At 35.8% G+C, this 23290-nt stretch overlaps 2 protein-coding genes across 3 annotated transcripts; one reads left to right on the plus strand and one right to left on the minus strand.

The window, feature by feature from the left end:
* Positions 1-470: 470 nt before the first annotated feature.
* Positions 471-8758, plus strand: LOC127870458 (uncharacterized). The gene is made up of 3 exons (XM_052413047.1): positions 471-959; positions 6719-6868; positions 7363-8758. The coding sequence occupies exons 1-3, from the start codon at positions 752-754 to the stop codon at positions 7602-7604; spliced, it is 600 nt and encodes a 199-aa protein (XP_052269007.1). The 5' UTR covers positions 471-751; the 3' UTR covers positions 7605-8758.
* A 4270-nt stretch (positions 8759-13028) lies between these two features.
* Positions 13029-21907, minus strand: LOC127869291 (uncharacterized). 2 transcript variants are annotated; one of them, XM_052411731.1, is made up of 4 exons: positions 21740-21907; positions 20350-20952; positions 16395-16555; positions 13029-16017 (listed from the first exon to the last, which is right to left on the minus strand). In XM_052411731.1, exons 2-4 carry the CDS (start codon positions 20930-20932, stop codon positions 15898-15900), a joined length of 864 nt encoding a protein of 287 aa, XP_052267691.1. In that variant the 5' UTR covers positions 20933-20952; positions 21740-21907; the 3' UTR covers positions 13029-15897. The 2 variants fall into 2 exon arrangements, with proteins under 2 accessions (XP_052267691.1, XP_052267690.1); XM_052411730.1 differs by having other exon boundaries at positions 16389-16555.
* Between the last annotated feature and the right edge of the window lie 1383 nt (positions 21908-23290).

Genomic DNA, 23290 nt, shown 5'->3' on the forward strand with positions numbered 1-23290 from the left:
CGATCTGTACTAGCGATGCACTGCAGTGCCATCAGCGCATACGTTACTTGAATTTGTCCTTATAAATCCCCGCTAAGACAGCAAAAAGAACCATAGATGTAGGAAGTGGATCATTGGATATGTCATTTAAACGTACACAAAACACAACATGGACATCAACTAAGGGTCCGCAACCAGCAAACAACGCGCGGTTTGTTAAATCTTTCTTCGTTTTGATGAATCACTTTTGAACATGAATGTTTATGTCTGCATAATTAACTTTTCGACTTTCTATCGCCGACAGGGAGTGTATTGGTGTATTGACTCATGAAATTAAAACTTTACGTGTTGGTGGATTCATTTCACGCAAGAAATGCTTCAAAATCTTGCTCGACAAGTTTTATAGACCTTTACGGTCGAGTGCGCATGCGCGCAATTCAATCAGCGACAGATTACTGTGATCAATTCAGTACCGTATCGTCTGCAGTATTTTGTATGTCGTAAGTTCAGCTCTTTTAGATCCATAACAGAAGTTGGCACCTGATGTTGTGATTGATTTATTGGATATCTTTCAATCATTCTGATGTTTCGACTCAAAGCGACCTAGCGCGTTTGATTAATAAAATATTGAAAGTAATCAAAACACATCATTTTGTGTGAGCAGCGAAAAGAGATGAGGTAAGTTTGACAAGTCCATAGTGTCATACTTAAAGCAGAGCGGAGTATTATAAAACAAACCTCAACACAAACTGCACTTCAACATCTATCAAACATGGCTGGTTTCGGAGCGGCGTCGCTTCCCCTAATTTCGGCCATCGCCCTCTTAGCGGGCGCCTTGCTCATTATTCTGGGTTTCGCGGCCCCGTACTGGGCCAATGACGGCACTCACTACGTGGGGCTGTGGCGCTACGGGCGCTGCGTGAAAGACGACATTATCGGCTGCTACGCATTGGACCAGCCCAGCTTTCGGCGAATTCCTGGTAAGTCCCGCTGAAGTTTTTAGATTTTACTTTACATATGTATTAATCATATGCAGTGAATCAATAGGAACATTAAAATGTATCATATCTTTATCAGATTTTGCCTTAAAACAATCTATTTAACGCTTCATTTCATTTTCAAATTATCTAGACAAACAATATCAAATACTTCGTTTGCAAAACGGCTTTTACAGATATCTCAAAGTAAACAATTTTAAGTTTTATGGAACGGCGATGTTTGCTAGTTTGATTGACTGGAGGAATAATGTATTTGAGAATTTGGAACAGTGAGAATTTTGTTTCGAAGATTTCAGTTACCGATCTTTTAAGTTGTTGGGAGTTTTGTCATGGCAATTGTATTCAGAATCATGACGTAAATTTATTAAGTTTAAAATTAGTCATTTAATTAACAAAAATGTACTTTTTTGATGAAATGTCTTCGATTGCCAAAAAATACTTGGAACAGGTAAATAGTATAAATACTTAGTACATGTTTGAGTAAGTTCATGAGAGTAACACGTTTGCCGGCGTTCAAAATCTGCCGTGAGGATTGCAGTCTGCGTTTGTACATCGGCCCACGCATTTTGCATAACTCACATGTAAATGAAATGTTTCGTTTGTTCTTACATGTGGTTGAAACGAACGTAAAAACTAAGCTATCATAGTTATATTGATTTAAAGCTGGGACGTCAGTAGCTTGTAACGATGCTATTTATATTTCAATATACTTAAAATGAATAGTAAAGCGATTACATTCGAGTGTGCACACACAAATAATAATTTAATGATTAGTGCTTCAAATGTAAACATGATGGTAAAAATTGTATAAACACCGTCATCATTCATAATGTCGAACGAGAAGCAGTAGAGCATGGAGGAAAATAAAAAAAAATGACATGTTGACGACGATTGAAAGACGATTGAAGACTGTTGTCACAGAAGTCAACGATGCATTTTAGATGCTTTAGAATAGCGCCGTATAATAATTTCGTATAATGTGAGCAACTTAATAACACGGCCGTTAATCAATGGCGTCACCTCTGATTCGCGATGCATTAATAAATGAGCCAATGATACTGCCGATGTGGCGCTAAGGGCCGGATTATTTGAAATTTCACCAATAATTATTCAGGGTGAGAAGGGTTTATATGTTTTCCACATATTTTGCATTATTTAAAAAAATCGGGCAATCAGCGAAGTTTAATCCATTAAAAATGTACAGAAACATACAATCACAAACCATTTGTAAACGTGAGGACCTTTATAAGTTGTGGCATGATGAAGTTTTTGAAGGAATATCGATGTCTTTTGTCTGTGTGACGAGCAAATATCCGCAAGAATAATCCGCTAACGACATCAAACAATACGTTCTACAAACACTAGTGCCTGCATACAGAAACACATTGGCTTCTTGCAGATCTAGAAAAGAGTTTTCCAAAAAAATGGAGCCAATGCTAAGGAGGTGGCGTTAAGCACTGGAGTTGGCGAAAATGCACGATATGTGAATCATCACATAACTTACATTTGATAGATAATGTTCCATTTTCGCATGATTTTCAAAATAAATACGTTATTCCAAAACTAAACAGAATATTCTTTAATAAGCAAGGTGTAAATAGATAAGTAACCAACTCAATTACGTGTTGTATGATATAAACCGACAATATCTTAAAGTCAATAACACCAATAACTACATTCTCAACATTCTCAATATATCTCTTCTACAAAAGGTGTTAATACCTTTAAATAATAAACGCAATAATTAAAAGATGTTACTTCTGTTTAAAACCATGCGTTTTGTCTTTTTATCCTAATGCTTAATTAACTTGAAGACAAATGCAAACGAATCTTAATAAGGCTAAACTATGTCGTTTGTTCTCACTTACATCTCAAACGAAAAAATAGGATAGCTCCGTCTTTAATCATTAATCTGTTTATTATACTCAAGTTACTTTCCAGTTTTATAGTATAAACAATCACACAAATCTTTAAAATGTCTTTGTAACACATTTTTCTTCATAATTATGTAGACTTTCCTTGTCGAGTATATTTCGTTATGATCGAATGAAGGACAAAAAGATCGAACACTCAACCTGGAATACCAAACAAACAGTGTATGGTCTGCTCCGAAAATTTAAATAGCTAAAAATGTGCATGTGTGCCGCCGCCTTACATGAGCACCACCTCCTTGACATTGGCTCCATCTTCTTTGAAAGAATGCATAATTATTTATTAGATCGACAAGAAGCCAAAGTTTTGCGCATGCGTCACATTTTACATGTTTGATGTCATTAGCGATTTCATTGTTAGGATATCTGCTCATCATACGTGCATTATACATCGATTTTAACTTTGAAAAACTTCACCCCCATACCATAACTAAAAAAATTGCATCACGTTTTAAAATGAGGTTTTTTAATGCGTTTATATACATTTGTGGATGAATAAATCTGAATCGCACTACAATGTCCGCTAAAAAAATGCGATATATGTTGGAAAAACATAAAAATCTACTCCCCCTGAAGTATTATCCGTGAAATTTCAAAGCATCCGGTCCTTAGTGCCACCTCGTAAGTGTCATTGGCATATGTATCAATGCATCGCAAAAAGAGGTGGCGCCCGTGATTACCGGCCGTGTAATAAAGACGTACTGGATAACGATCAATTATTGCAATGTTCACTTGTGGTTTTACCCACAGGAGGCCAAGATCAATTTGTACTATAAACAAATGATGACGCTGTTCACTGTATGTGGATACATATTATTTTCATAATATGTCATAGTGTAAAGAGATACGTTCGTATTTTCTGTTTAACTAAACGAGCTGTAGTGTTTTTTCTTTACCACTTTTCTGTTTGTTTTCTATACAGATTAATGCAGTCATGACGTTCTGTTTGAGTGTCGTTTTTGGTTAACTATTGTGAGATATTCTTACATTACCAGTTATAAGTTGATTCCAGTGAAAAAGCAAGTACAGAGACCGACGACATTCAAGAATATGTGTTGTTGATACTTAAAATATCATTTTTTTCGACGTAATGCTTCTGGATATAAGAAGATGTGTATCTGTTCAGGTCATATAAACTGATTGCTATTTAATACATGAGTAAATATAACACTGTACTGACAACAGTGTGCCCCAATGAATAGTTGACACTATCCTATGACGCGATCGATGAAAAACGCACTTGGCTGAACAATTGAACTGAAAACCTTAAGGTACAAGTATAACCTCATTTCACACTTCTGAGTATCCGAAATATTTAATACATTAATAATTCTAATTGTCGTCAGAGCAAAATAAGGATTAATCATTCGTTTTTTTCGTTCTACTTTCTCATGTTAAAATATGTTAATGCCATAATGTAAAATGTCCACCGAGCTTAAAAATAATTCGCGTGCAAAACGCTTAAACCACGATCTACATATGCTTCACTGGCGTTCTGGTCGACGATTCGATACTTATTCAAAAGCATCAATGTTTAATTGAATACTACACGTAACTATTAGATTTCTAAATTTATTTCGCTCGATATCTTAAAAAAAACAGTAGTCACATATGACATAAGACCCATTTTCGCATGGCGCGGCATATATTGTGGTCGCTTACGCTCACGGTGTTCATTCAATCGGAGATGGAAGAAGCGAAATGTGACAGATGACTTAATTTAAAAACATGTGTATAAAATAAATCTTATGTTAAGTTTAATTTAATACAAGTCTAATGCAGTTTTTTTTCTCTCTCTCAAAGAAATGTGTATGGTTGCATGCCGCTAAATTACGCACAGGTTGAATCTATTTCACTTTCGTCATTTAGCGAGATACTATCTCAGGATGGGAACAAGACATGGGCCAGTGAGCTCAAACGTGCTACCACAGTCAAGCTCAAAATTGGAGTGAAAGTATTGCTTGTCTATCTTAATTGAAAATAAACACAGGGTCCCCCAATATTCGAAATTTGTCAAAGGAAATTTGATTTATCAAGTGGTGCAGAAAATGTATACGTTGCGAATTGACCAATACCAAACAACATGTATACCTCAAACTGCCTGTTTTATTAATAACAAACTACAAGTTAATCTTTAATTTGTGCTGTTTAAACTTTATTTTATTTGCATAACACAACAAATTTTACTGTCTCCTTATGCACATAGTTCACTTGCTGTCCTCTTAGCTAATGAAATCGAATATGTCCTATATTTAAATAACTTTGTGAGCGATCAAACAGAATTGTGTGCCGATCACACAGTCTTCGATCTTGAATTAATCTTACATTTGACTTTGATGTTTACAGCTTTTGGCTATGAATGTTGACACATATTTGGCCACTTAGCTGTCTGGACGATATCGCCCGCTTGATGTTATGTACATTTGAGTCTCGTTTTGGGAAAACTGGGCTAATGCATGTGCGTTAAATGTCGTCCCAGATTAGTGTGTACAGGCAAATCAAGGGCGACACTTTCCGCGTTCATAAAAATTTTCGTTTAAAGGAGGTTTCATCTTAACGATCACCAAGTGAAGGCGGAAAGTGTCGTCCCTGATTAGCCTGTGTGAACTGCACAGTCTAATTTTGGACGACTTTTTACGCACATGCATTAAGCCCTGTTTTCCAAGAGCGAGACTCACTCATTGTCAAAAAGGTAATGTTGTCATATATTGCTGTTGGTAAATGCATTAATTTTCATTCGTTCGGTAGAAATAAGACCACTGTGGTTTTTATATTTCGGTTAGAAAGTATGCAACATAAGCCCTTTAATACATTCACAGACCATCCGTGCGCGACACAAGTAAACTTCATTTAAAAAAGTATTTATCATGCAATTTTAGTATACATAATCTCAGCGGTCCATATTTAATGCATCGTTAAGTTAAAACCCCCAAGGTCTTCAAACACTTCACCTGTACCGAAAAAAAATACTTGTGTTTACAGTTCTCGTCGCATGACTGAATGCCATTATATATCGCCACTGCAACTGAACACCACCCAGGTCTACTTATAACGCACATAACCAAATAAATTATCATTATTGCTCACTACTGGAGCTTCAAACAAAAAAATGCAGATACTCAATAAAACAATTCATTTAACACCCAACCAAGGCATTTGCACACAAAAACGCAAATAGAAACTTCGGTGACTTTTTTCGATATAAATACTACATGCTTCCAGGGCGATAATACAATTTGTCCACCCGAAGTAGTACTGTATTTGTTGCACGGAAATATCTCATGTACTCTTATGCAACACGCATGCGTTAATTTCCCCGAAGAGTATGCATTGTATTCATTATATGATGCCGAAAAAAGATCTTATAGTAGCAAGGATTTATTTATTCACAGTTTAATAAGCGCTTCAAATGATAGAGTTCGCAATATTGCCGGTTAAATTTTATATGGATTTCATACTGTACATAACTAAAGAATATAGGTTTAATACAATTAAGGCTCGATGTGAGAAAACTGGGCTTAATGTATGCTCGGAAGGTGTCGTCTAAGATAGCCTTACACTATTCACAGGCTTATCAGAAACTACACGTTTCGCCTAAACTGGATTGTCGCTAAACATTGGCTACTTTTAAGCGAAAAATATCATGAAAGTGTCATAAATATCATAAAAGTGTCATAAATATCATAAATATCGTTAAGTGTCGTCCATGATTAGCCTGTGCGCACATGCATTAAGCCCCGTTTTCCCAAAACGAGGCTCAATTATATCTAAGCTTTACATGTGTATTTTTTCTTGTGTGTTTTCCATCAGACTGGCTGCACGCAGTTCGGGCGCTGGAGTGTGTGGCGGTGGCGTGCGTGTCCATACCCCTGGTCATCCTGCCCGTGTACATGTACGTGGCCCTGGGAATGTACTACCGCTGCATGATGGGAACCATGTGCCTCTTCGCGCTCATGAGCAGTAAGTAAAACATACGGTCTGTATGAAAACAGATATAATAAGGTATTACGGTCTTTATGTTTTAATTTCTTGTTAGAGTGTATAATCAAGATGTTCTAAAAGAATTCGGCCTAATATTTTGCGGAACAAACTTGATACACATGTAGATATGAAAGCTTACATAGAGCGAACCCAAGATTGTAAACCATTTTAACACTATTCTTGCCGTTCATACCCAATCTCTCTTTCCTTATAGACTATCTAATAGCCCTACAACAGGATAATTAAACGGGTACATCTATACAAGTTCGCCCGAACATTTCTTACAATATGTCTGTTTCTGCCCGACAAGCCTAAAGCTAAATGTGTGAATAGTGACGTCGATTCCTTAACATAGGTCCCTAAGCTAACGCAAAGTTCTGTCAAAGACACAAACCGTCCCCTTACTTTATTTAAACGTTCTTAAAAAATAACAACATTAAACCTTACTATTATTATATTTGTCTTTCTTACAGCGCTCACAGGCATTGCCGGAGTGATCGTGTACGGTATTAACCTCACCAACAACGGCTGGGATATCGCCTGGAGCATGATCTGCGTCATCATTGGGAGCGCCATCGTATTCATCGGGTTCCTCATACTGCTCATCTCCATGGTCTCCAAGCGTCCCAGTACCATCCACCAGCCCTTCTATCCGTCCACTATCTACGTAGACCCGTACAAGAACAAGCTCTACACCATCCGTCTGGAGGATTAGAATGATTGTGACAATCACTTGGCGCTCGTGGGATTGAATGACGAGGGGCGTGTTAGAGAAATCACGTAATTGTTGTACATACATGTATATGCTCGCATTATGGTGCTATTATTGTTGTGACGTTTGGAAACTTGTATAACAATGTTGAAAAATGATAATGAAAAAAAACACACACAACAAATATGAGCTTCGATCATGGAAAATGGGACGCATGTATGTTTAGTTTCGTCCCAGATTAGCCAAAGCGGACTGCACAGGTTACTCCGCGAAACATATGTTTTATTATTTAAATTTAAACCAAAATTTGAGTTTGGGGATGTTGTGAACATCATTTATACTCAAATTGATTGCAATGCTTGATGAAGTTTGGATTTCTAATGAGAATAATCGTGCGAAGTTATGCCAGGTTTTTGTATGTGTTTGTTGTTAGTAAAAGATATATGTTTCTGTTTTTGTTTATGTGTTGTTTTTTTTTAAATTAATTACATAATTAAAATCATGAACGGAATTTCTAAACTCTCTCCATAAACTATCATAAGCATGCGACGTACATTATACTGCAAACCAAAGTGTTAGTACTAAAGAGCCGTAGTTCAAGTAGAATATTTATAATATTTATGCGACAGTTTGTGTTAAGCGTGTTTGTTCTTTAAAAGACTTTACAGCATACATAATGAAATTAAAAAATAACAAATATTTATGTTTTGCGAATTTGCAAACATATTTAGAAAGGTGCATTTTTTAACCTCTTTTATCATGAACCTACTGGAATAATTAGCAGAAGGGAGAGAACCAAGCATTGCAATTTAGTCTACTAATTTACTTCCCATCTGGAAGTGAACCTCGCATGCTTTATTGAATATAAATCTACTTATTCACTTCCCATGTTTGTCAGTCTTAATTAACCTTGCCAGTTATATATAGGTAGGTTTTCCAAATGCTGGAGAAAATACTGAATGTTTCTAGAAGAAGTACAGTAAGCAATACGTAATCTAAATGCAATTCACTGTTATTTATAGGAACGTATCTCAAGACTATCAAATATATTAATACCTTGCTTTAGTAACGCGGAATGTTCGTATTTAAAATTAATGCCAGTTACATTCCACATAACGTAATGACATGAACAGATCATTAAAAGTTATAAAACATTATGTAATAGTTATTACTTTATTTCTGGTCTCCCGAATTATTTTTATTGGAAATAATATAAAAACATATAATACACCGTATATTGAGGGAAAATATTTCAAATATGTTTGTTCATTCCGTACCAAGGTACCAAGGTACACTACGTAATTCGCGAAGGGTGCGCACGTGAAGTCCCTATTTCGATACGATCATGTGATGTGGTTTCAGACATCGAACCGTGGGAAACAGGGTATCAATGATGTGCGTTTTAAGAACGCCCCAATCACCAACTGCGAAGTTTAGATGCGCCTGTGTCTCACCGGAGCCTCCTGATTGATTCACCTGGGCCGTGAGAATTGTTCCCATAGGAAACATGGTGCAAGAAAACATTCTAAAGTAGTTATTAGTAAACCTTTGTGTTTACAACTTGTTATTATGTATTGACTGTGTGAAAACTCGTGCGATTGTGAATGCGCAATGAAAACATATGTACGAAAGTTGATGCTTATTATATTTCTATAATGTTGCTCCACGTAATCGTGATTATCTTTTGCCTGCTTGAAGACAGCTGAAAGCTTGCTTTTTCATTAATACGTATACCTATTTGAGGTAATTTCGATGTTATTTTGTATAATTTATTGGTATAACGTCTACTTTGTTTATTTTACGGTGAACATGTTTCCATCCGTGCTCTTGGAAAACGGGGCTTAACGCATGTGCGTAGTGTCGTCGATGATTAGCCTGTGCACTCCACACACGCTATTCAGGGACTACACTCTCCCTTGTTATCTTATGTTTTTTTTTCGTTTGAAGGAAGTTTTCTGAAACGAAAATCAAGTTAAGCCATAAAGTGTCGTCCTTTTTTACCCTGTGCGGACTTCACGAGCTATTATGGGACGAAACTTCACGCACATGCATTAACTCCGGTTTCACCAGAGAGCGACTCAATGATTCTATAGAAATTTTCGATTTCAAATTATTTTTTCATGTTCATGGAACATGTACTTATTTACGAGTTTCACGAGTAGGGGAGATATGAAACGTAAACAACATCATAGTCGGCCCCAGTTTTGTTGGTATACGTAAACAACTTCAAGACCCTGAACATATCGGCAGCATAGCTACAAGTGACAGCTGACATACTACATTACGTTGCCCAAAAATTAAACTATGACGCAATATTTACTCCTCCCTTCACTGACATGCTCAGAGACAAAGAACAAATGGAATTAAAATACGCAGTAGCAGTAATAAGGCGCGCTACTGACACAGAATCGCTCGTCGATGAGAAAATACCGTCCATTACTCAACAATAAAAAAACTCGCTCCGGGTAATAACATCTAGTAACCAACTGCGTGAGACGGCAGTAAAATGTTCCGAGTAAACAAGCCAGCTTTCAATATCGACATGCTTCAACATGCATTTTCTAGGCATGGGAGTTATATTTGCCTATTACGCAATTAGAAATCGATTGCGCGATAATTTTAAAACGCGCGCATGGTGATTGAATTGGTCATTGTTGTTAGTCGATGGTGCAGTCTTGTTGTTCCACTTGTTTTTCTTCGATATGCAAAACAGTGCATGTTAATGAGACAAATATTTATTTGAATAAATAAAATGCTCAGCAGAAACATAATCGCCTTAGCTAAATATTTTCCTGTACAAAACAACAAATGAAAAACGCGTGTGTTATTTTTGGTTGAGTAAACTTTTTACATCACGTTCATATGTGACGCATTATACAGAAGTTTTTAGACATACAATTGAGTGAATAAACTCAATAGATTATCTTTTAATATTTATGTATTCATATCTGATTGGCCCCAAAGTTTCCTGTTTTGATTAAGTAATTTTTTATAATGAGACAATGCTTTGTAAATTTTCTTTTGCATGATAAAAGCTTTTTTCATATTCTACTCCAATGCACATTTACAATGTCTTTTTTAAGTAAGTGACGCATTCAGTATATTTCCTTGTTAAATCATGTTCCAGTGGATTTTTGTGTAAAAATCTCGACACAGCGCTTCAGAATGGGTCGTGCTCTGTGAAAAAGGGGTTTAATGCATGTACGTAAAGTGTCGTCCCAGATTAGCCTGTTAGATTAATCAGGGACGACACTTTCGCTTAAAATTGATGTTTGTTAAGAAGAGACTTTCTTAAAACGACAAATATCATAAAAGCCGAAAGTGTCCTTTCTGATTAGCCTGTTTGGACTGCACAGTCTAATATGGGACGACACTTGACGCACTTGCATCAAACCCCCTTTTCACAGAGCGCGGCTAAAACGCAAGTACTTCTAATTTAATTAAGTCTTTGTTTTAACGTGAGTGATCAGGAACAATTTCTTTGATAAGAACATGTTTATGACTCATTGCCAACGGCGCGATTGTCAGCATTGTGTGGATATATTGTATTTCCTTGTTACGAAGTTTTGTACAGCTGCGTTTGAGATCTATTTTTAGTTGTCAATGTTAAGTCAACTATCAAAATAAGAACTACATATTGTGTTACATAAGCAACATGTCAACCACGTGGTACAAGTCGTAATTATAAATACGAACGACGTCATCCATCAAACGCATTGGACGATTCAAAAATCAAAAGCGTGAGCGAAATTTTACTGTTTTTTGTTTGGTGTGTTATGCACCTAATAAAAATATTTTGTGCAACATATCTTGTTGAAGATTGTTCAGGTCCTCAAAGTTGGTAAGATGGTTACCAACTGTCATCGTGTTGCATTCATATGAATGCATAGTGAGTCCAACGTACAGTATTCCCACGGTATTCAATATACATATGTTCGTTAAAGCGGCCGTCCAACAGATTTTGGCATGTATTAAAGCTTGTCGTTAACTGCTTTAAATGCTTTATATTGATACATTTAAACATTTTAAATAAAAATCTCCAGTAAAAATAAATAAATAAGAAGACAATTAAAAAAAAGAAGAAAAAAACTTTAACCTCCACAGGACTCAAACCACTGACCCCTAGAGTCATGGAAGCTTGGAGTAAAATGTCTCCCGACTTTTCCACTCCACCATCCACGCTCACGTCAAGTTCGGAGGTATTTTTTTAGCTATGTAAGCAATCCTTATAGTTTACTCAAAATATCGATTCGCGTCAAACGACGCTTTAATCTGTTGGACAGTCCCTTTAAAGTTATATGGGAATCTAACAGTATATAGGTGGCTGTCGCAACCGTTGTTTATTTTTGGTGTTTTCACTTTATATGCACTTATATTTGTTAATGCAGCATCAACATACTAAACAATATCCCGGAAAGAGGAAAATAATCCATTTGAATATCGACCTTACTTTCGTTTTGACAACTGACGACTGAAATGATTCGATGTACGATGTGAGTCTAAGTTTTGATGCAGATTCGTTGTACGACACAGAGACGCAATTTTGTTTTACAGATTATTTCGGCTTAGAGGACTGTATGAGTCATGTAAAATATCGAAACAAATATATTTTTTTTAAAACAACTGGTAGCAAGATGAGTTGTAGATAATTGGTCAGTTACCACATTTTAACTAATCTTTTTGACCTGTAAATACTTTTCAGCTCAATTTAACAGTGAAAAATGCCCATAATATCACTTAAATCGACGGAACTGAGCTCCACTTAAATACGATACGCTTAGTGATTCGGAGTATAACTGCGGCGAAAATGATTGCCATGGAATTACCATCAATATTTTTTGTGAACGCATGCTTTCTTGAAATCCTATAATTTACCTAAAGTATAACGACGGATTACAATGAACATAAACGCATCGATTTACACTATTAGGTTATAGTTTTACTAAAGATTATGGAAACCCGAGCCGTTCGACACAAAAGACGCGCGCAGTTTAAATGCCGCTGGGTAACATTAACTTGAAGTTTAAAGGAAATTTATATTTCCAAAGTTGAGGTTTTATAATATCAAAATAGTAATTAAAAACATATTTTGCGGTTAGATTTAACGTTTAGTTTAACAAGTTTATTAAACAATGCATCCAGAAGGCCAAAAGCCCAAGAAATGTTACTTCTTCAGCTAATGTACTTTATTTTCTAGTCTATGCACTTATGTAATTGTTTTTTTTTTATAAATGTAAAACAAACTTAGTCATTTGATTTATATAACACGATCCAACGCTTAGTTAACTATGCCCAAGGACTTTCGGTTGATAAATAAGCACCGGTTTCCTTATTGTGCAATTATAAACCTGAGTTCAGGTATCTTTCACATGGTTATGCGGTACGAAAACAAAACCTTTTACGTGGTTAATTGATAAGAAAACAACACGTAATTTAGTATTTATTGTTTGACATGTCATGTACATTAAATGTAGTAACAAACGCATGGTATCATAGTGAGATCATTTAAAGGAACACAATACACAAAAACATAAAATACACATATCTTTAAGTTGACTTGTACGAACATGAATTTAGCGAGAAACAATTGTTGATTATCAAAATATACATGCATGATAAAGCGCACCCGTCCTTAATTGAGAGAGACATATACTAGTAAGCAAGAAACAAATGAGATCACATGTATAAACTATTGCACAATCACCTAACACGCCTCGTAGCAATTAATCATGTAGTAACAATTTGCATTTGTAGATTAAAGTCGTATATAATTTAATTATTGAATTTGATTTTTTTTTAAAGCATTGTCTACAATTTGTATAGTGAAATAGACTTTCAAAATTTTGTTAAACGCAAGAAACGAATAAGCATGAATTATATCGTAAACCGGAAATCTATCATGAAACAATGCCAAATGAAGACGCTCAACCTTTATTTCAATATCAATCAGTAATATGGTTCCAATGGTTTCAACGTTAAAGCTGTTCAATATTAACCCATTTATGCCTAGTGGACTCTCCCATCCTTCTAAATTGGATCAATTTATTTCCAAAATTAGGGATGTCTATTATATTTATTTCTATATTTAGAATATTTCTTACAGATTTTCCTTTAAGCAAACTGCGCATACCCTGATGAGACGCCGCATCATGTATGCATGAATATATTGAGGCACCATCACGAATAGTACCTTAATTTCCGTAATGAGATATCAATAATTGAAGCGTTCCTCACTTATGATATATGTACTTTCACACTGAACTCGTGCATTTTGTGCACGAACAAAACATATATCTAATATAAAGACCAATAAATGCGTTAAAGATATTCTTATAAAATGGACTAGAGTCATGTCCAGCAGCTATAAAAAATAACGACTTATCAGCAATCTCTGCGCTACGTACATGCACCAAAATGTTTTACGTCTAAACACTGTTCACAATTTACAACAACTCAATCTAGAAAAATGCATTATAGTGCAGAATACATACTGCATACATCCATTTTTATGGAATAACAATTAATTAACATGCACAGTTTCATACAAAGTAAGCAACGCAATTCCATATGTCGAGTACCATGTATTGACACGAAACTTAATCAATGAATGAAGTAATAACGAAATCATTATTCTGATAAATATGACAGATGCATCAATAAAAGAAGCAATAACAAGTCAGTATTATGATACAATTAGAAGTACAAATCAAATAATGTTATAAACTGTTTTGGAACATTCAGCCCCTGGTTTGTATATATTTATAACATTCTTTCCAAGGTGTCATTTGACTGAACTTGATACATTATAAATCTATGGTAAGAATCACACACTAAATTGCCTGGAGCACATAAAAAACTGTGTGACTATTACACTGCACCATTTGTTCAGAAAATACTTTCTGAAAAGCAAAGCTTTATGAACAATATTGAGCAAATTAACATTTCAAAGTAAAAGCTAACTAAATGCAATTAAATATGCAATTAATATGTGAAGTATTTACACAGTATAACATTACTTACAATTTCAAACCCTATCTCGAACGCTTATACTTGTTACCAAAGAGTGCCTAAATAAACAGTGTATAATATAGTATCAGGTGACTCAAACATCTACATGCGAGCGCTTGTGAACTGTTTTGATGTAAACTGTGATCCTTTGAATATTAACATATTCAGTGTCAAGTGTACAACAAATTGGAGACCAAGTGGAGCCACATAACAGAAACATGTTATGTTTAAATATATTCACTAAAGATCTGAATTTTGTTTTTGTTTCTCATGTGTCATAGTCATGGAGTAAATGACGCCGAATGGAAACTTTATAATGAAAACATATTTCGTCCAATTCCACTAAAAATGCATAGTATATTATGGGAAAAGCTTTATTATTTAGTAGTTTTTAAATCTCGGTTAAAAAAGATAAGTTGCAAGTAACTAAAAGAATTTTACTATTTTTATAGGCTGCAAAGTGGTAACTGCGTTCACAATACATTTCATAATTACAATGTATATTCATACATAAGCAATGTAAACCGACACATACTTCAAGCAATCTGTGACATCAATTCAGACATGGATATTTATATGCTTGAAGTGGATTAATGTGAAATGCATAACAATAGCAATGTGAACAGGAAAACAAAAGCATACGAGAAGATTTAGTGTAAATAAAATAAATGTCATTCTTGAGGTTTTAAGTTCAATGATAGATACATGAATACCCTGTTATTTAGAAAATAACATTAACTTCGACAAACGAAACGTACAAAGTATATCAGTAGCAAGCCTATCCTTGAGTTTAAACTATGGGTTTAATCAGCCACGCGTTTGCGATAACACACCCAGCGTTAAAGGTTCATGTAACACAACTGACCAGTTGTTATAAACATTGAAAGAGACTGCCTCTAATTTTGCACAAGGTTCTTTGTGCGAGAACTTGCAGTAAGGGTTATGCAAACATACGACATAATTTACCCTTACTATATCAACCCAAATATTGTTACTCCAACCTTGCTTGACCAATATCAACTGGTCATATACCAATTGATTGATGTGACTGTAGTAGAGTGAACATTGTAGCTCAACGTGACGCGAGTGTGAGAGCAAGATGTTTTTCAAGGGGTAGCCCCATGGTCCAGTCATTTTTGAAGCGGAAGTTTCGCCCCCTCTGACGCAGTTGAAGACCATTTTTTCGTGTATGTATCTGCGTAGTCCGACTAGATGAGATGCCCCTTGGAACAAATATCCGTGGGCGAGTGCCTTAGCCCCCGAATTACTTTATGGAAACAACCGACTGTTAGTCCGGGTGCGTGAAATGACCGGAAACGATGCGCCGAAGACTTTCGGTAAGTTCGGTAAAGTACTGGAAACCGGATGGCATTGACGACGCCTGTGACTGGGAATTCCGTCGCATTTGCTGAAGTTTAAAATTAAAAAATAAAATTAAATTAAAATTAAATTAAACATCAAAATTTATAAAAATGTATTTTAATGACGTCGAGAAAACAACAACATTGTTTTCAACGCATACACTAGCCAAATACTATGTTAAACATTAATCAAGGTTCAATAATTGAAAGTTCATGTAACATTTGCTTTTATGTAAATTTGCATCAAAAGGGTTTCTTAATTTGTTTTATTCATTATCCCGTTTCTCTAATTATTAACACAATAACACTTACATTCTTGATAAAAAGAAAACGACAAACAAATGCTATATGCTGGACATCAAAGCCAAACAATGACAACAACAACAAAACAAGACACACATAAGCAAATGGTACATACATATACCTGTTTCTCCTCGTGGAAATCGTCCGACATTCGCCGCAGTCGCTTGCCTATCTTGCGCTGCTGTATGCATAGCTGAACGTTCGGCATTGACAGGGAGCGGTCACGTGAAGGGGGAACAACATCCGGTAGAGAGCCGGAAGTTCCTTCATCGGTAGGAGGTTCTGAAAATTTAAACAAGTAAGAAATAAGACGGTCGAAATATGTGATAAGAACATAATAATTGAGTTCTAAGGTGCATGACTGCTCAACCGATGGGTTGAACGATTGCATGGTTGACAATTGTTGATTAATTAATTGGCAGGTAGGGGGGTGGAGGGAGGGAAGAAGGAAGCAAAAGAGTGTTCGAAAACAGTAGCGTCTGAGAATGGGAGAGGGAAGGAGTGAGAGAGGAAAGGAGAAGAATAGAGGTTAGTGGGTTTGGAGGAAGTGACAAATGACGAACAAATCAACGACGAATGATTGATTATAATACTATTAAATTAGTGAGTAAATAATGTAGGGCAGGATGGTAAAAATGACCGAAAAACAAAAAATTGATTGGTCAATTATTTAATTTATTGATTGATTAATAAATTAATCGAGTGAAAACGCAAGTGATTGAGTGAGGGAATGAGTAAGTAAATGAGTGAGTGAGTGAGTAAGGGAGGAAGGGAGTGAGTGAGTAAGGAAGTTACGGACAATGTGACGGAGTGAGGCGAAGACGGAGTGAGAGAGGAAGGAGGAGATCGATTAGGCCTAATTTCTGGACAGAAAATTTAAAAGTAAAAGAAATGAAAGAATGCCCGTATAACTTAGTTTTCAAAATAATTGATGGTTTAGTTTGTGAATCTGTTTTATATATCATATAGAGAAGCGCGAAATGATGAAGAAAAAATAGCGAACGTGTGAATCACTCTGTAAATCAATAATGACTAAGTGCGTATAAATGTTATGGTTTCGTTGGTTAATTACTGCTAACAATATTTTCATTCATAACTTCTGCACCAACTACTTATAGATACATGTTAAACGTGCACGTAATGTGTCCCAAAAATGATGTATCCAAAAACGCATCAAAGTGTTTCGTTTTCTATCATGTGGTTACATCGAGAGTCAGTACACACTTGTATAACGCAAAACAAATACAATAATACTCATTGTTGAATGTCTGACTTCTGTTTCGAGTAGGGCTCTTAACATGAATGACTAAGCCTTTATATTGCTAATAACTTGGTGAAACCAGCGATGTTCTCTGCAAGGACACCATCGTTACATAGTTACACCCAGTGCTTAAAACTTGCGGCAAACGAACCAAATGTAAACAAACTTTGAATAGTAACAACAATGTTCCTCGCGACGAGAATTGTTAAAGTGTAGTGGTAACTTCCGCCAACGAGGCAACGAACATACTACGCAGTAGAAATGCCTGTCCTTTATAAACCCATATCAAGACAGGCCGGCCACCTGCCTGAGCTTTCTGCGACTTCACAGCACTTATCATAGAATTCTGATGTAATGATCTAATCGATCGATTAATTTTACAACTGCGGTGTTAAAAAGTAAATATAAGGCCGAGAACGATGCAGTGTCATATTTACGTGAGTCATTCTGTTATTCATATTACAGTTTGAAACGCTTCACAGTCTTATATAAACAGAAAACTAGTATCATATATCAAAGTCGTATTTTATATGACAGGCTATACCCCTGATTGTCAACAAATCTAAAAAGATCTGATATCGATGAACGCTTGCGTGATTGACTCTATCTTGTCGCTTAGTTAACAACTGTTATCAATTACTAGTCATGTTTTTGTGCGCACTTATATTAAGCTGGGTCAAGTGTATCCCAAGTTTATATTACGTATAACAATTCAATAAGCGCTGCATAATTATCGTATAAAAACGTTAAAAAAACTATTATGTCAGTCTGTTTGTCTGTCTGTCTGAACAATGCAAATATAATGTGAAGGAACATAATTACGAGGACCGATGAAAATGATATGGGTCCGTATTTCCGTACACCGCATGCAATATTGGTAGCAATTAACGCTTTTCTGATAAAAAGGAAAACCTCTGTCTTTAATGATTAAATGTACAATGTCGTGTCAACAAATAATTAAATAGGATACATGTTGGAACAATTTTGGAAATCAATTTTTAAAATTCGTTATTATATGAGATATTTAAAAAACAAATTAAGTATTTAATTTTACTTAAACAATACACGTGTATTGTCTTAACAACATTTAAAGTATTTTTCATATTTTTAATGTGAATAATTCTTACAACTCTGCCTGTTAGTTCGTATATATCACGTTGATAACTAAATTATGATGCCGAATTTATGTTAATATGAACACGTTAGGTAATTTTCCCCCAGTGCTACACGCATCATTACTTCCTATTATTATAGATTGTGAGGTAAAATAAATACAGGTGATAGCTCAGGTGTAAAACGTTTAAGAGACCCCCGCGTTGGTAATCTTGGTCTATATTAAATCCGATGGGGTGTACATAAAACGTCGTCGGGTATTCCAATGTTCACGTAAGCCGAATCATAACATGGAACAATGTTTACATACTATATATTGCGTAACCATTTTTGACATCAAATTAACTAATGGTTCTGGAATACTGGTATAAGCGTAAGAATTAGTTTACGGCAAACTTAAAAACGGCTCATGCTTGTTATTAAATAAGTTCAATGTCATCGTGTTTGAAAAAATAAAATACATATTAACAACCATTTGTCGCGTGGATGCAAAGCTCTTAAAAGATGTACATAAACAGTATTTCCCATAAATATTGACACGTTTTGAACCAATACAAAGTCCCTTATTTCTTAAACATATGTATTAATAATATATGGATGAAATCGTCAAGAAAAACAAACAGATACAATTACAAACTGAAAGATGCTACAGAAGTGACGAATGCCCACCGAAGCCGCACGTTGTAATAATAGCATGGCTCATATTGTGTCAACAATATTCTTAGTTGGTAAAGATTCATAACCTTCGTAATGTCCTGGGAAAGAATGATAACCCTTTGCATGCTGGGAAATTTGTCGTCTGCTAAAATGTCGTTTGCAGAATTTCTAAAATTAGCATTTTCTTCGATGTTTTTCAAAGAATACTATCAGAATAGCAAAAAGTTTGGATCCTGATGAGACGCCACGTTCTGTGGCGTCTCTACTGGATCCAAACTGTTTGCAAAGGCCTTCAAAATTCGGTTCCAGCACTGAAAGAGTTACACATCGCACATGCAAACCTTTATTTATAAGAAAGAAAGCGCGCAAGTTTGAATTATATAGGAGCTCTTCTCCGGACAGTTTCGGACAGACCGAAAGATATACAGGCAGACGTTCGTGCTGCTGCAAGCAAACCCCTCTACTACACCGCAATTGGGTATTCATATTTTCGGTTCAAAAACAAACTTCAACTTCCTTTATTTAGGCTAACAAACCCACTTGTCGAACGATTGATAAAGTTAATTACACGAGCATACTGCTGAGCGGATTTTGTTTCAAAACATGAATAACTCCATCTAAAAGGGGGAATTGTGTCCTTATCTTATAGCGGAAATATATTACAGTATAATGTCATTCAATTCGGTCATAATTGTGTTCGGCAACGGTAATTTAATTTTAACCTGTTTTTTAGCCCAGGTTATTTCGTGGTCATGGATAGAACATGGAAAGTGCGTTTTTGGCTTCTTTTAGATTATTAAATGTAAACAACGAAAGCATACTAAACCGATGAAACCAATTTCGTATTGATAAGTTATATATTGTATGATATCGTTACTGGAACAAGAAAACGGGCATGTGAACCTGCAGCAAAGTGCAATAGATGCAGTTGTTAAAATGGCCTAAATGCATAAATAAAGACCCAAAATAGGAAATGCGTTCCGTTTCAATTTCAATAGTAAACGGGATGTAAACAATTGTTAAACATATACTAGTTGCAACTTACCACAATCGTGGTTCGCTATCGTGTTCGACCTCAGTCGTGGCGCCATCTGGAGTTTTAAACCAAGGGGGTTTCTGTAAGTCTCAGTCTGCGAGGATGCGTTACATCGTCCTGTGGCTGCCTCATAGGACGGAACGAACCCGCGGGGCTCACACCTGGCCCCGAACAACGGGTCGCTTTTGGTGTGTTGAAAGTTATGACCGACTGAACGACCGGAAGCTCCGCGCGCGGGAATGTCAATTGGACTTGAAACCGCTTGCAATGTGTTACTCAGATCTGAATTTTGTTGAGCATCTTCGTCACCTCGGAGATTTGTCATTTGACTAGGCTGAATTGTTTCATTTTCAAACACATCTTCGTATTCGATATCACTGTCTTCTTCATGCATCACGTCCGAACGGAACGAGTTCGAAGAGCTCGACCCTTCGCCGAGCGTGAATGTGGCAGCATGGTATTGCATCGATTCGTACCCGCTGTCGTTCACGCTTGTTTGGCTTTGACCCGACCCCCTACAGTCAGTGCTGATACTAGTATTTCGGGGTTTATTAGTCTCTTCGTGCATGACGTTCTGTATAAATGATGACATTAATTTTCTTATTTTCGTACCTGGAATCACAAAGACAAACGCATGTATTTGCAATATTTAAATTATGCACTGTTTACCATCAGCGTGCTGCCATATATTACTCGGATACATTTAAAGGGATCTTTTCACGGTTTGGTAAATTGACAAAATTGAAAAAAGTTGTTTCAGATTCGCAAATTTTCGTTTTAGTTATGATATTTGTGAGGAAACAGTATTACTGAACATTTACCATAGTCCAATATAGCCATTATATGTATCTTTTGACGATTTGAAAACCTAAAAATTATAAAGCGTTGCAACGCGAAACGATTGAATAATTTGGAGAGTTCTGTTGTCGTTTAAATTAACGAAACTACGAAGATTGCTTATATAAGGTATAAAATACTAATATTGTGTATACACGGCGGAATAGCCGACAGAGCTAGTGCGTTTTTACTTCAGACTAACTCCAGGACTCCGGGGTCACTGGTTCGTGCCCTGGTACCGGCTACTTTTTTCCCCTTTTTTTAAATTCAATTCTTGATTTTTTACTGGAGCTTTTAAGATCCAATGTTTACATTTATCAATATAAAGCATTTAATGACAAACTTCAAAATATGCCAAAATCTATGAAAAGGCCCCTTTAAACTTAGTTACCATTTACACTAACTCGTGATAAATTCAGTTATTAAGTTAGCTGTTAAGCATTAAGCTCAGTTCTCAAGTTGGTTGGATAGTCAGTTAGTGATAACTCAGTCAATTCCTTAGTGTTTTAGGTTGCGTTGAAGTATTGATGATTTATATTATAATATCAGTTCAGGTACTTACTTAGTACAGCTGCGTATTTCCACGTGTCACTAGTATTAGCCGAATGTTTCTGAAACAGTTATTTTTTCAATTGACCTGTTTAGATTTTCTTACATAATCCACAACCTTCTGTCTCGTATGATCGTAGTGTTCTGAAAAACGTAAACATTGTACGGAGGGTTTAATAAGTTCAGTACACGTTTCATTGGGTGTCTATTTATAGAGTTCCCACGGACACTCCATGCCGCTGACATAATCTGGGACACCAAGATAGCGTGAGCAGATTTGCGCAATATGTTTCCGTAACCGATATTATTGATAAAGGGGCATACTGTTTAATTACGAAAAACTTTACTATAATATAGCTAACTATTCGTCTCTCCGCAATCTCATGCTAAATATAAGTAAAAAATTACGAAATACGTTTTAAGGGCGTATCATGTTTAATTTAAAAATCACTAAACTGTGCTGTAACCCAAAGGGCACATACGCATATACTTTTAAAATCGTTTCCTTATTATTTAAGTCATAAATAATGCTGGTCTAATGATCTTTGTGCTATTCTTTATTGCAGAGCATAGTCGGTATTAGCGCTTTACAGAGTACTTACTGCTCTTAATGCCTTTATTAGAAAAAGACTCTGCTGAATTCAGAGGCAAACACAAATTTTCCGTACAAAATACTTTTTTGAAGGCGCGTGTTTTATTTTAGCAACTATGAATGTAAGGCCTTAATAACTCTCTGTTTGCTTTTTTCAACAGTATGTGCTCATATATAATTTACTTTCATGTTATAATAGTCGATATGGCAATTCGCCTCTCTAAAACAATTGAAGAACCCGACTAAAAAGAAAGTCCGATATCTAGGCTGTTTTCAAGTTTCTTGACAACTGATTATAGAACAGAGCCGCGCTCTGTGAAAATGGTGTTTAATGTATGTGCGTAAAGTGTCGTCCCAGATTAACCTGTGCAGTCCGCTTTCTGCTTTTATGATATTTTTTGTTTAAAGAAAGTCTCTTCTTAGTAAAAATCCAGTTAAGGCGGAAAGTGTTGTCCCTGATTAGTCTGTGCGGAGTGCACAGGCTAATCTGGGACGACACTTTACGTATATGCATTGAACACCCTTTTCACAGATCGCTGCTCATTTATAGATATAAACAAATCAGATTTCGTACTCATGTGTCGTATACATGCGTTGATTACCTTGCTGTATAGTGGGGACATTTCGCGTCGTACTACGTTTAACACTTCAGAATATAAAAGCATGCCTCTATTTAATTTGTTTGGGTTAAATTACTCGAGACCCATTACGATATTTAAACAGACAGATACGAATAAAAAGTGCGGATGAGGGAACCGGGTATAATGGACGTTCGTATTTCGGCGTAGCTGTTTTAACTTAGGTGTAACCTGTTATTGACTATCTAATTTTGTGCAACTAATTTGAAAATGATTGGGAGGAAACATAGTATACAAACCTAGTTCAGCGTGGAATCCTTTGCTCTCCAACAAAATACTAAGGGGATACGACAGATTCCGACTCAACTCTTGTGTCAGTTTGAGTGTTCTCCTT

This window comes from Dreissena polymorpha, chromosome 2 (genome assembly GCF_020536995.1).
Source record: "Dreissena polymorpha isolate Duluth1 chromosome 2, UMN_Dpol_1.0, whole genome shotgun sequence".
Taxonomy (NCBI): Eukaryota; Metazoa; Mollusca; class Bivalvia; order Myida; family Dreissenidae; genus Dreissena; species Dreissena polymorpha.

Coding starts and splice junctions, on each gene's coding strand:
- LOC127870458 (XM_052413047.1), top strand. CDS start 752: ATGGCTGGTTTCGGAGCGGCGTCGCTTCCCCTAATTTCGGCCATCGCC. Junction 960..6,718: donor CAGCTTTCGGCGAATTCCTG/GTAAGTCCCGCT, acceptor GTTTTCCATCAG/ACTGGCTGCACGCAGTTCGG. Junction 6,869..7,362: donor CCTCTTCGCGCTCATGAGCA/GTAAGTAAAACA, acceptor TCTTTCTTACAG/CGCTCACAGGCATTGCCGGA.
- LOC127869291 (XM_052411730.1), bottom strand. CDS start 20,932: ATGTCATCATTTATACAGAACGTCATGCACGAAGAGACTAATAAACCC. Junction 16,556..20,349: donor GATAGCGAACCACGATTGTG/GTAAGTTGCAAC, acceptor TTAAATTTTCAG/AACCTCCTACCGATGAAGGA. Junction 16,018..16,388: donor ACGAGGAGAAACAGGTATAT/GTATGTACCATT, acceptor TTTAAACTTCAG/CAAATGCGACGGAATTCCCA.